This window comes from Atractosteus spatula, chromosome 2 (assembly GCF_055471065.1).
Source record: "Atractosteus spatula isolate fAtrSpa1 chromosome 2, fAtrSpa1.hap1, whole genome shotgun sequence".
Classification (NCBI taxonomy): Eukaryota; Metazoa; Chordata; class Actinopteri; order Semionotiformes; family Lepisosteidae; genus Atractosteus; species Atractosteus spatula.
In genome coordinates, this window is record NC_142707.1 from 74,278,580 (window position 1) to 74,293,151 (window position 14,572).

The following is a 14,572-nucleotide window of genomic DNA, read 5'->3' on the forward strand; positions in this document are numbered from 1 at the left end:
AGATTAGTCAGGGCTCTGTCTAAATGCACAACATTCTAAATACTGTGGAGGGCTGTGATATTGTAACAGATGTTTAAATTCACTTAAAGTTAAATCAACTTTGTGGATTTTTCTGTATTAAGACTTTTATAAATATCAGAACATGAGCATGAATACAGCATGGGATATAAAAATGTATTCAACCAATAGTCGTAATAATGAGGTGAAAATATTGTAAAATACTCTTCTCTGCATTAAAAAGCAGCTAGATGGATGTTCAACAGGAAATGAAGCAAAACAGCTTAATTTCATCCTATATTACAAAACCAATTATCTGCTGGATGCAGGAAATTCTGCTTTTCCATCTGGAAATTTAGATTAACAATAAAGAAGCATTACTGTATTAAAGTAGAAACATTTTTTCTTAAAATTCCTAAATTATTTAAATTTTTATATTGGCCCCATAAAATGTCAGTTAAAAATCAATCTACTCTCATAATTTACCAGAAAATTAAAAAGCAGAATCAGAAAGAAATAGTAATGTAAGGCAGATTCAACTGATGAAGTAAGCAGTTTAAAGCACTGACAAATATTTTAATACTAGCAAAGAACTGAATTAGAACTAGAATGAGTGACTAACCCTTCTAGTTTGAGAAGCTATCTCCTCAATAATCCATTATTTTAAAAGGCATGTACTGGTTCTATAAAATTTCATACATTTTGTATGTCACGTGTGATTTTATACATAATTTGAAAAGTGACAAAGAAATAAATGTTCATTGTGTGGTAGCAGACTGCTTCTTCACAGCTCTTGGGTTCAAACATGGACCAAGATGCATCATGTGTGGAGTTTGCATGTTCTACCCAGGTTTGTGGTGGTTTTCTCTGGGTTCTCCATTTTCCTCCCACTTCCCAAAAATGTTTGTTGACTGGGGTCCCCAGTTTGCTTCTCTGTGGACCCTTATTGTCCTGCTCAGGACATGGTCCTGCTACTGGCTGTATTCCACTGTGTTCCTTTTCTAAACTTTCCCCTTAATTCAACTGTGGAAGTAATTTCTTCTTTATTTTCCCTATTTCCTGATTGATTTCACTGACACTGCCATCTACAGTAAGTACATAACCTCACTCAAAGGCACAATAGCAGTGCCTGACTCAGCACCTGGACCCCCAGCCTTCCAGCTGAGTCCAGAACCCTGAACTCTGCACTGCTGCTCTAAAAGAAGGGGAAACTGAAGTCAACTCCAAAAATACATAAGAATGTCTGTTTCAACAAGAATGATTCATTTTCCAATTCTCAATTCAGAACTGAATAATTGTTTGAATGCATCTCATAAAACACAACTGGCCTCATGAAATATTATGTATATTACGAAATGTTATTCTATATAAAGACATATACCGTAGTACTGCATGAATAGTTGGCATGAATGTTGATGTTTTCAACTGTTCTGGTAAGTGGGAGGAAAGTGGAGTACCTAGGGAATTTGTTTCTTAGAAATTAAATTCAATATCTTTACAGCTGGCATGTAGTCCCATTACAGTTCACCTCACAAACAGGAAAATGGAGAGAGAAGCTGTGGTTATGATCTGTATGTTTACTTTATAAACAGTATATTAAAAAGAACCCAAGCACTATCAAATCGCTTTGATATTTAGAAAACCAGAATCTTAGAAACAGTGGTGAGATATTTAAAATGAGTAGCATGGAGGAGAGGACACAGCTCGAGTTTGAAAAGGTATACAGTATATACTGCAAGCATACTTGCAATCACCCAGTTATTGCATTTATGAAAGGTATTTCTAAAGAACGGTTAAAAACATCACAATATTCAGGCTAAAAATTCTGAGAAAAACATAAGAGAACTTGCAGTCTTTTTAAGTTTTAAGTTTAATTCGTTCTTCCAGTATAATTCACTCTCATGTTGACTTGTGAAAGCAAAAAATGAGTCTTTTACCTGCATACATACACAATCAGGCAAATAAAGTGCAGCATTCTTTTTTCAAACATTAACACCAAAATTTCTGATTTTATTCTAACAAGTGTTTGATCTGTTCAATGGTATAACGCAATTAGTCTGAGTGATTTGTGTTTTGACTTGAAAAAAGGATACTGCATCTTTAAAATAACGTACAGTACTTTAAAAGAGACATGCTCCCGTTTTCTACTTACAGGTAATATGAGTAAGAATAGTAGCTCCTCCTGGCAAGCAAATCAGAGACAGCAGAATAAAGAATTATTGACGAATGCAGAGTGTGAATCAGTTATATCAACAAAGCAGAAAATGTGAGTTAATAACCATTTAGCATTCTTTCGTTTTAGTAAGCATTTCAATTTCTTCATGCATTTCTTAATCCTGAATTGCGTGCAATTAAGCTTCTAAATTTACAATCCTGTTGTGCAGCAAATTACTAGAAACAGTTGCATGCAAGTTGTATTTCAATTCCGTCATTTAAGGGCAGGTGAAAATTAAGTGTTACTATCATGCATTAGGTTGTAATTGTGTAAACAATTTGTAATCTTAATTCTATTTTTATAATGACAGTTTTGGGCCCTGACATACACAGTTGCATGGATAGGTACGAATATAATTCTTAGCATTTAAAAAATAAAGAGACATATAGTAGAAAACAAAAATAACCATAATAAACATTTTAAAGATGCAGTATTTTCTGAGTTAAATATTGGCTGTTGTATTGGTCTTTTAACTGAGGTTTTGAAAATCTAGCTAAACATATCTTATAAAAGTACTCTACAATTGTTAGCATATGTACCTTGTTTATGGCTACTGGTGAAAGCCATAGAAATCAAATGCCATACTCTGAGTGCTTCTGAACTTCGTAAATGGCTCTTAACAGGTAAATGCAATATCTAGTACACGAAGCATTTCATTTTAAAGCTTGGAAGATCCTGTATTACACTCCTGGTATAAAAATGAAATTCATACTAATCATCAAAGTTTCACATGCGATCCTCCACATAATTAGGTACTAGTAAACGAACAAGCTAGATGGTCTGAATGGATTCTTCTTATCTGTAACCTTTCTTAGATTCTCAAAGCAGAAATCAAGTTATGTAAACTTAAAATATCCTTTAATTACTTTTCACAGATGCCTTGCTATAAATCAAAGGATAGGAACCAGACGTCACAGAGAGCAAAGATACACAGAATCGAATTGAATTTGTGTAGCCAACACATTACAGCAATTTTTTATCATCCAAATGCAGTTATAATCATTTGCTAATGTTAAAACAATGACCAACACCATTATAAATACACTTTTCTTGTTCATTTTCAGGCAGTTTTTTTTAATACGCACAGAAACCCTTTGGTATTTGATTCCAGGAAATATCAACTTCTATTCAATACAAAATTTTAATCCATTCCAACATGATTATTGGCTTAAGTCTCATTACCACCAATTTCCCCCAAAGTTTCGTAACCAAGAGACAAAAAAGCAAACTAGGAAACAATCCAAAATTTGAAAAGATACCTCTATATAATCTCAACAAAAACTTAAGGAAAAGATTTATGTGAAATGCATTAGATGGAAAAATGTCTTGTCAGCCAAACCAAAGACTGAGTAAGGACAAAACTAAAACATGCACAAAAATGTATGTGTTCAACATTGCATGTCTGTGTTAATAAGGCCTGTACTGCATATTGCCAGTAAATCCTGTTAATCCGCAATGTAAAGCTACCACAAACTTTTATCACCACACACAAATAACCCAAAACACACTACATTTTCTTTCAGATTTACAGTACCGATAAGAAAATGTATGCACATGTCTATGTGCTTCTATTGCTTTAAGACTCTCTTACAAATACAGAACCAAGGGCAGCCTGAGGTGTGTATTCTCACAATCCTAATTGTGTTTTCATAATCTTAATCAAAACAGCTCACCCAGCCTGCAATGTTGCTTAAAACTGAAAGTGAAGTTCATAAATGTACTGCATTTATTTAAGGCTTCCTATTGTTTGTCTTTTACCCCTGTGGGTGACGGATAAGACTATGATGAAAGCAAATCTTGAGTATATCTTTCAAGCTGGCAATAGAGAGAAGTGACTAATGAGCCGACATTCTGATACAAACCACTTGGTATTTAATCTGCTCAATAAAGCCAACTTTGATTTCAGTGTTTGTTTTCATATTTACGTATTTAAAAATCCCGATTCTGAAGACCACCCGGGTTTTAAGTTATCAACAATTTATTTTGAAAATAAATGAACATATAATTCCCACAGTTGATATTAGTGTCCATAAATGCAGTGTCTAAAATGCAAAGCAAGCCAGGAAAACATCTAAGATTAATAAATGCTGGGTGAAGCAAGAATCTGCACCATTGCAGAGAAACATTACCATACGGGTTACATGAACACAGTGAAAAAGGGTAAAACAAACCATAAGCAACAACTATTAAAGAGAGAAGGCTTTGAATTGCATGTGGATATCTACATTAAAATGCAAGTAAGCAAAAAGACATGCAGAAGGGGAATTAAGGTGTAGCATTTACCAAAGGAGCAAAAGGAGTCTTAAATGATTCCTAATTGGCAGAACAATCTAGGAGTCTCCAAGACTATTCTGCCAATTAAGATTAATTTGAAAATATTTCTTCTTGTCAGCAGAGAATGCCTCTGTCTGATTTGCTTTCTGTTCAGTCACAAATTAGCGCTGTAAAGCTCTACATATATTTCATGATGTCTGTGCTTTTCCTTTTTGTCAATAATGTCTATCACTCCCTTCTGGCTTCCTAACCGTGTGTATTACAACATGCTGAGCATGATTTACGAGCTTTAAATCTGAAAAATTTGAATAGTATAATTTGAATTTTCTTGATTTTGGCAACCTTGAGCTATAATTGTGAAAGAGAAATACTAAGTCAGGTATTTTTTCCCAATTGGATATAAGACAATATATTCAGCTACTATTTTGTATAAGAATGTCAAGCATTTTTTGTGCATTTATGCATATATAACAAAATAAATAAATATTAATTAATTTTCACTGTTTCTCCCACTCCCTTGTATACAGTACATCTTGCAAGAAATGCCTTTCACTTTTATGGTGTGTGTTAAGAGAAACACAGTCACTGTGAGTAATAGTAATGAATATTAATTAGCTCTCACTGTTTCAAATGCTGAGGGAGGCAGAACAGTCCAAAGAGGCTTACAATTGTGCCTTTTGCACAGAGAAAGTCAAAATAGAAGTACAAAATAATTTAAGAAGCTATCCCAAACAGCATTGTGAAAGGGTGAGAGATGATTAATTTTCAATCTTAAAATTTCATAGTATCTGTGTGCTCTTTACATACACCATAAATTCTAAAATGTGTTCCCTGTAATACATGTACAGGGATATCCGTATATAATACATGTATATACATGTAGTACATACAGAAATACATAGAAACAGGGAATATTCTACAATTAGATGTTGCTACATATATATACACAACGTTTGTGTATTTCAACACATCTACATGATCATCACTTTAAATAAATTAAGATACCAAATAATTCGTTTTTTAAAACCTGCAATACTGTACACTGATCAGAAGATGGAACCATTGCTCACTGTAAAAACTGTTCTACAACAATTCAGATAATACAAACTAGAATGTGAATCAAGCGTACTGTTTGCACTTGTTAAATCAGGAACATTGGAATGAAATAATGTTCTGTATGTTTAAATATCTATCCGAACAGAGTCCGGAAACTCATTTGTGAAACGCAAAAAGATTAATAGGACCACTTCCAAAAATCTATTAGGAAAATGTTTTCCTAATTTTGTTTTAAATGTCATTGTGAAATGCAGAAACCATTGAGCAGATTGTGTGCAAAAGAATGTAAAGAATGTGTTACCTACTGTATTGCTGAGATCAACTTACCTCTTCTTGACAATCAGTATGACAACAAGAAGCAGAAGAATGAAAACAAGGACTCCGGCACTGATGCCTGCAATTTTCACCACTCTGTCGGTTTGCTTAGCAGGATCTGGGATGACCTCAGGTTCTTCAGTAGCTGCTGCTAAACAAATTGGGGGAGAAATTTCTATATTAAAGCATATTATGTCCACATGAGGGATCTCTCACTCATGTGAAAGCACATTAGCATAAATGTAACAAAAAGTTCTTATCTTAGCTAATTTCAGATACTGAAAGCTCTACTAGTTGCAGTTATTTTTAGTATACACAAGCCATAATAAGCTGTCTTGCATTGATGTCATGTTCAGTGCAGAGTGCACCCTAACTCAGACATATTTTTAGGTTCATCACACATGAAATATGGGTATCATAATTCATTGCTGCTACCTGCCAAAATGAGTAATGCATTGTCTCAATACAAATGACTGTTTCATAGCACAATTACATTAAAAGCGAAAGAAAACACACACAAAAAACATAATTGGACAGAAATCTTAACAAGTTTGTCTAAATACAAACCTATTGGAAAAAAAAAATCTTAAATGACTAGTAGATTGAGCAGCACAATACAGCCCCTTTAAAGTGAAAGTTCACAACTCAAAGCAATGAATTATCACAGAGCTTCAGGACAGATGCTGATCGTATGCCATGCAATAACATAATTCCAGAATGTGAAAAGTATATTTTCATTACAAAGAGATAATACTTTTCATAAATTTTCAAAACAAGTATAACTGCTGAATAAATCTCATAAAGATTTCTGTGTGTCTGTGTCTCATGGAGAAAAGCTGGGGTATGCAAAAAGACGAATTCCTAACGCAAGAAATTGTATAGGGCTAATAAAGAAACATTATCATTATTATCATTATTACATTAAAGCTCTAGGTATTTAACAAGTTTAAAAGTTTCTCATAAAGCTTCACATATTCAACAGGTTTAAAAGTTCTGCTCTAATTCCTACTTTTTGTAACCTCTATAGTGATATTATTTCAATACTGAATTATGATTGCATGGTATATTAAAAAAAAACTAAAATGAGAAATGCATAGAAATGAAGTTATCCTGATGCCAAGATAAACTGCATTCATAATCATTTAAAATTTCTTAGTTTGCTGACAGTTGTTTTTTTACTACTCAGGGAGATTTTACAAATGACCAAATTTAAATATCTGCCCACAAAATTGTGTTTTCTCTGCATTGTTTTAGTACATCTGAAATTATACATTCATAATTCCATACAATGTCCAAAAAATAAAAAATGTAAAATACATATTTTGAAAGCACTGAGTTGAAGCAATTTTCTTGCTTCTACAACATTCATATTGGGTTTTAATTCTATTGTTGGCTTTTTAAAAAATTTAATGGAGACCAGGTTTAAATAATCACACGCAGGTAACAGAAACCATATTTAAAACAGGAAACTGAAGAAGCTACCTATGAAAAAAATGTGCTTACTGTATGTTGACACCGTTTACATTTCCAACACAATAAGGGGAAGCAATACAAATGACAAATAGTGTAATATGGTTAAAAGTGTTGGACCTTCTGTGAAATCAATCAGCATTCTAAAAACAAATGCACAATGCTTTACAAAGAACTAATTTAAATATCTGGTACAACTGTGGTCATTATGTGACAAAAACCATATTCGTCCTCTGATATCAGTTCAGAGAAGAGATTTCGGGCCTTACATAAATACCCTACACTGACTATGAGCATGAGAACACATCAGAGAAGACCAAAAACAAGCAAATCGACATTTCCACAACCTAAAGGGAAACACAAACTAAGATGACAAAAGTGGAACAAAAATCAAATTTATATAATGGAAGAAGTCTGGAGTAAGATACCCAGCCATGTTGTAGAAGGCGATACCCAGGATTAAAAAAAATAAATAAAGTAAATGGACTGAATGACCTGCTCTCACTTATGACCTATTTATGCTTTTGTGGACATTATATTTAATCGGAACGTAACCAATATAATACAAAATAGGCACAAAATCAAACCTCCAACAACCGTCTTTTAAAATCCATCCCTTCCAGGATAACCCAGGGTTTAGCAGAAGTACAGTGAAATAAAAGCCCCGCAGTCCTCTCCAGCCTCATTTATTCAGATGATAGAAAGCTCCACATAAATAAAATCTAATAAAGTCAGGAACCAAAGATGCAAGGGAGGGGAATGCCAACAGTCCCAGTGAAATATCAGCTTTTTAGCAGAGGTCAATCAGCCAGAGTCATTCTTGCTGCTGTGAAAGATCAAGACTGGGATAAACATTCCACAAAAGCATTATGAACAGTATGAGCATGGGATGTTATGTAGAAAAGTGGACTTGGCAGACGAAACCAGTCTCCAAATCTAAAACCACACCTGGAAACACTCAATGTTTAAAGAGGTGCCTATAAATCAGGGACAAGGGATTACGGACATACATACGAATCTCTGCAAGGAGTAAAACACATTGTGCGAAGGGACCTCAGCTGAATTATTTAATGATTCAGGTTTTTGGAAGACAAATTAATGTTGCTCAAGGAAATTTCTTCATCGCTAATATTCAAATCTCTAATCCAACTTCTTCTAAACATCTATATATATCAGAAAAAGGAAGCAAAGGACAGCTATTCCTTACCTGCAATAATATAAATCAATTTCTCCAAAATGGAGAGGAGCAAGATAAATTAGCTGTAAGGAGATATGTTTATGTAAAATAGCCTCGTTCAAATATGAAATAACATTTGGGAATTCATGTGTCCTTCCATTAAACTTGTAATTAAGTACATAGTTTTCACACAAAAACTTTAATTTACAGTTTCTGATAGAAATATTTTACCAATGAAATCTTAATGGGGACTGGCCACTTTTTGTTCAAGTGTGCACAAAGATACAGGTTTGTCAGGATTAAACCAAACAGTGAACATAAAACAAAACAATAGAATTAAAATTTAACATCTAAAAGAGTTAGGCCTTTCCTACATATCTTTTGTGTTGGAAAATTTAATACACAGTCATTTCCTTTTCAGTGCAAATTCATTAACTGTTGGAAGCAAGATACCATTTAATAAACATTTCTTTTATGGTGTAATTTGGTCATATGGGTCTCCAGCATACATTTCGGCATTACAGCACATCAGAGTTTCTTATGCTTTCAGAAAACACATACAGTACCAGTCAAAGGTTTGAGTACACCTGCTTGAAACCATTTTGTTCATGATTATCTGTGCTTTAAACTGTATAAACATGTCTATAAATACTTAATATTTACATACATGATATGTAAATCTTAAGTGAACTGCACTGAAAATGTTAATTTTTAATTTTCAATAAACTGATAACCCAAAGCAAATGAATTTCAGTCTGAAGCTCAGGTTAGTTAAAAGTCAGAAATGTGTATAACACTAAGAACACTAAAAGAAGTGTACAATTGTCTTTGTTAGATGTTCTCACAGTTAACTAGCATGTTACCTCATTAACCTTTTGTCACCAATTATTGGTAACAGGTAAGGGTCCACGATAATTATAAATATAGGGAGCATGGGCAGAAGTTTGTAATTCCTGAATGAACATGGCAAAATTTGGTCAGTTAAGCAAGGACAAAAGACATTACTTTAAGACATGAAGGTCAATCTTCAAGACAAATTGCAAGAACTTTGCAAGTGTCATTAACTGCTGTGGCCAAGATTATCAAACGATATGAAGAAACTGGCACTCATGAAGATCGAAAAAGGAACAATCTGGTGAAGGAAAGTGAAGGACAACTCAGACTAATGACCTGGCCTGCCCAGTCTCCAGACCTCAATCCCATAGAACTTATATGGGAGGAACTGGACAGAAGAGCCAAAGCAAAGCAATCGACATGTGACTCATATCTCTGGGAATTGCTGCAGAAGAGCTGGGAGAACTTGTCGAGTGATTTCCTGGTGAAATGTCTTAAAAGAATGCCTAGTGTCTATGAAGCTGTTATTAAGGCAAAGGCTGGCTATTTTGAGAAATCAAAGATTTAGAAACAATTTTCAGTTTTCTTGAACATTACTGTGATATTCTGATGTTTTGTATATTATAGCATGTTTTTTTTTATTTACAAGTATTTACAGAAACATATACAAGATAAAATATCGTCAATTATTAAATAAACCTAGTTTTCACAAGTGTACTCAAACTCGACTGGAAGTGTATACAGAGATAAAGAGATCCACTTTAAGGTCTTATTTTCATACATTCATACATTTGTGTTAACACTTTCTTTGACGAAATTAAATGACTGACATTTGCATAATTGGCCTTAAAATGGCCCAATATATACATTTTAAATCACATTTTGCTTGATAAATTTTGTTTGAATACTAAGCTGATACCCTCTATGAAAGGCCTTAAAGCTTTTATGAATCAGTTGACAAGATGATGGTTTGGAATATTTTTAAAGGAAGAAAAAAATATTTATCAATTTTATCTCCAGTCTAGCAGCAAACATATGCTTTTTCTGAGCCAATAGAATATGACCTAAAAAGTATTACCCTTAAATTCTTAAGCCTTGATAAACCCATCTAGAGCCCACTCTTAAGCCATTATTTCTTGATATCTAAAAATGTCCTACTTTTAATCTGAAAGCAAAAAAACAGCATCTGTGCCATTGCCCCAAGAACTGTCCTAATGTGCCACAATCAACCATGCTTTTACTCAATTTCAGCTTCAGGGCATAAGGACAAGATGGCAGTTGGTGATTCTGAAAAGCATCAGACATTCTCAAAATAATCCTGGTCAGCTCATGGTATATATTAGTGTCAGATGTGCAGTGTTCCATAAATCTTTTCTGCTGTGCTAAGATCGCTATAGTGTGTTGACTTACGACATTCACACAGTTCCAACTTTACCTACCAAGTAAGAAAATATGTATTACAGTAATTAGGCTTCTGTTAAGAAAACTATGGTCCCAGGTCTCTGCAGGACCATAAAATTATGGTTCTCACACAGTTCTCAGGGAAACGACCGAGTGACCCTTCCTTAAAAAACAAATGGTCTATTCAGCATCTGCTTGTCCTGCAAGCCAGCAGTAAAGAAAATATAGGTACTGGTCAGCTTTCTAGAATGACCATATACTGTATAGCCACAATGCAAGCAGTGAGCCATGTGGGAGCGTATCTTGTGTTTTTTATTTCTTTATATAAAAGACCACTGTAAATGATGTCTTTTAAGTCTTGTCCAAAAGCAAGACTTCTATATGCATATGCATTTATTTTTAGATTTTTAGATATTTTTAGATGTTTTTGCTTCACGTAAATATTTCACAAATTATCTAAAAAATATTAAAAAGGCTTAAAAGTACCACCTATGCTACCTAGAGATATGCAGAGAAACAACTTGAGTTGTGTCCTTCAGACACACAAAACAATTAGAGCATTCAAAACTATCAATTACTTATGCACAGGACTCGATTTTTATAGTGTAGGCACTGAACAGACAGGAATATTTTACATGAGTAACAGAAAAGTTATGCATCAAGTCAAGCACCGTTCAGTATGTTCACTTTAAAATAAAAATGTATATCCTTTCAGAGAAACAGGTTTTTAAATTGGTTTTGACATTGCAGTTAAAGATTATTAATCAATCTTACAACCAATTTCAGCTTTATTTTAAAGTATTGGGTTTGACATATTTCTCATCTTGCTTCAAGAATACTTATGTTACTGTCAAACTGCTTATGAGATTATTTCATAAAAAATACTGGAAAAATTCTAATGAAATTGAATTCAAAACAATAAGATCCCCAGCTTTAATGAAAATCTATCTTCAATCTAAACAGTTTTCTTGTGTCCACGTAATTTATCTACTACATTTTACAGCTTTGTTTAGCTGTACCTTTAAACAAATCAAATATTTCCATGGTATATAAATACAACTATTTACAAAAGGAATATGTTGCTTTTGATAATACATAATTTGATATGTATTGTTAGAAATAGGTTGTTACATAATTAACGAATCAGGAAATGACTGACTGGATAAATCAATAAGTAAAACTAAAATAATCATAACACCCAACTTTTGCCAAGAATATACCTGAGCAGTTGGTATTATTAGATGCACATTAATGTTTTGTTCTCTGACACAGCTTATGTGAAAAGAATAATAATTCAGGCATGCTGGGTTAAACAAATTCATTATTAATAACTATTCAGACACTAAATTAAACAAAACATAAAAATAATACACTTAAGTTAGGCTATTTATCAGTTTACAAATAAGGTGCCCCTAACATCCTAACCTCCCAGAAAACCCCCAGACTTCTACGAAGTATTTGACTCTTAAACAATGCGTATACAGGCCAAAATAAGAGATAAGCCGCCTTCTAAACTAAAGACAATTCAACCCTCTGTAAATTCGGATGCCACAAAGTGAATGTGAACCTATCTCACAATTCCGCAGTGGCTCTGTGGCTCAGGATCTGCGCCTGTCTGTGGCTGGAAGGTTACCGGTTCGTATCCCGCGGCCGGCAGATGAATCCTTACTCCATTGGGCCCCTGAGCAAGGGCCTTAACCCCAGCTGCTCCAGGGACACTATACAATGGCTGTCCCTGCACTCTGAGCCGCTCAGATGGAGATCAAGTTGGGGTATGCGAAAAGATGAATTCCTAATGCAAGAAATTGTATATGGCCGATAAAGTGATCTTATCTCTTATCTTATTCTTAAAATGAAGGCACTAACTCGAAGAGTCCGTTTTTTACCATGGAATTATTTACACAGGAAATCAGAGTTCCCTAAAAATGACAGAATAACAAGCTCTCTTAACAAGGTTCATATACTTATCTCCAATCAGGTCTTCCTGGGTGATCTAGAACAAGGAGCTCTTGCGTCCAAAGTCTTTTGTGTGACCCCTTCACTCTGCTTCATAATGCTCTTATATACAGTATATAGTGTTTTCTAGACTGTTGATTAACACTTCATCATTAACACAGAAACTTTATGATTGCTTTGATCACTGAATCTGGGTCCCCTACATCTCAGCAAACATCTCTTGCTTTGCAGCTGGAAATGTTGACACAACCAGGTGTTACCCACTGTATCTAGATTCACTTTTTAACAATATTAAATGTTCACATATAAAATATAAAGACATCCAAATGCTAGAGGGCACAATTACATGGAAACTTGGAATTTGGTACATGGAACAGAAATCCTCCCAGGAAAGGATAAACATATTTATATAATTGTCTTGTGTAAAAAACTAACAATACAATTTAAAAAATGGCATGTAACTGGACTGTAATAAATACTGTAAAGGTATTACTGGGATTCTTCATCAGCTCTCAATCAGAGGACTGCAGACAGCATACAGCTATATTAACTGTGGCAAAACACCCCTTTGAAAATTCTGGTATAAGCCACATAAGTAATCGCTATCTAAATGTTTTAAAAGAATGGTGAAGAAAAGTGTATAATAAATCAGTTCCTATAACATCAGTAGGGACATGTTGCTTCTCATTGTTACGAGAGGGGCATTACAAAAGAAGAGGGCAACTATTAATTTATCATGTGACACTAATGTCATACATACTCTGGCAGATGAGAACTGACACTTTTTAGCTTGGAATACACAAGTTTACATGAAAACCTGATTCTGATATTTAGAAGGTCAGACTAAGTGACATCTTGAAAATCAGCGCTGACACATGAACCTTCAAACACAAGCCAAAATTAAGTTTAGGAATATTTAGGATACAGAATAGGAGACAGGTCTTTACATAGTGGAAGGCAGGGGTCTGAACCAAATTCCCTAGTCATATTTTTAGCTTGGATTTCTAAGAATTTCGAGAAATGGCTTCATCAAAACATCAAGTCACTTAATGATCCAAAATAGGATTCTTGGATCATTACTTTAATGGCAGTCAAGAAACAACATGTGCTAAATGGTTTTCTCTGATCTGTAAATTTTCTTATGCGATTATTTCCTTCAATCTTTACTTCTCTTAGATTCATATTCGTTTTGTAGCAATGATTTGGGTTGAATGGTATTTGGCTGTAGTGCATAAAGAAATAATTAATGAGGAGGGAGATACTGTATTTAGAAAAATTAAAACAAGTGTGATTTGTTCAATTTATCTGATTACGAGGCAAACAAATTTCATAGATTAAAAAGTCTTTCAGAGCCGAGGACATTTTCCTTCCAGCCATCCACATTTCTATTTACTTTTCTGTGACTGAATGGCTAAGCAGCACAGTGTCAAGGAATCATTTGGCTTAGTGATGAATTAAAGGAGATGATGAATGACTGGAGATTGATATGCCAATTCAACAGCAGCTGTAAAGACATTGTTTACAGTGAAAGAACTCATCGCTGAATATGTACTGTGATAATGAACAGAAATATACTTTGACAGACAAATCCATGAATACATTATTTCTCTACAAACATCACAAACAACAGATAAAACATTATGATAAAATATATGATCGTGTATCCATAATTCCCTATAACAATAAAATACTTTGGCAGTCAATGTTCAATGATTGATTACCCTTCATATTGAAGATATAAACAAAAACACATCAATAAATTAAAAAGCAGTTGAGGAAAAAAAAAAACTGATTTCCTGAAAGTCTGGGGTTAGTTTCCTAACCAATATTCAACTTTCTGCAACAAATTTAATCACATAAAAGAAAACAGATGAGAT

At 33.8% G+C, this 14,572-nt stretch overlaps 1 protein-coding gene across 14 annotated transcripts in view; it reads right to left on the reverse strand.

Annotated features, from left to right (window-relative positions):
* The window catches only part of ptprk (protein tyrosine phosphatase receptor type K), a 241,830-nt gene that overhangs the window by 27,601 nt on the left and 199,657 nt on the right, over positions 1-14,572 (reverse strand). For 4 of the 14 annotated variants that reach the window (XM_088929156.1, XM_088929139.1, XM_088929106.1 and 1 more), the window contains exons 14-15: positions 5,870-6,005; positions 2,150-2,179 (exon numbers count right to left, since the gene is read on the reverse strand). In XM_088929156.1, the coding sequence (XP_088785282.1) occupies positions 2,150-2,179; positions 5,870-6,005 (166 nt within the window). Of the gene's footprint in view, positions 1-2,149; positions 2,180-5,869; positions 6,009-14,572 lie in introns of all 14 variants that reach the window. The other 10 variants (XM_088929148.1, XM_088929131.1, XM_088929096.1 and 7 more) reach the window with 3 other exon arrangements.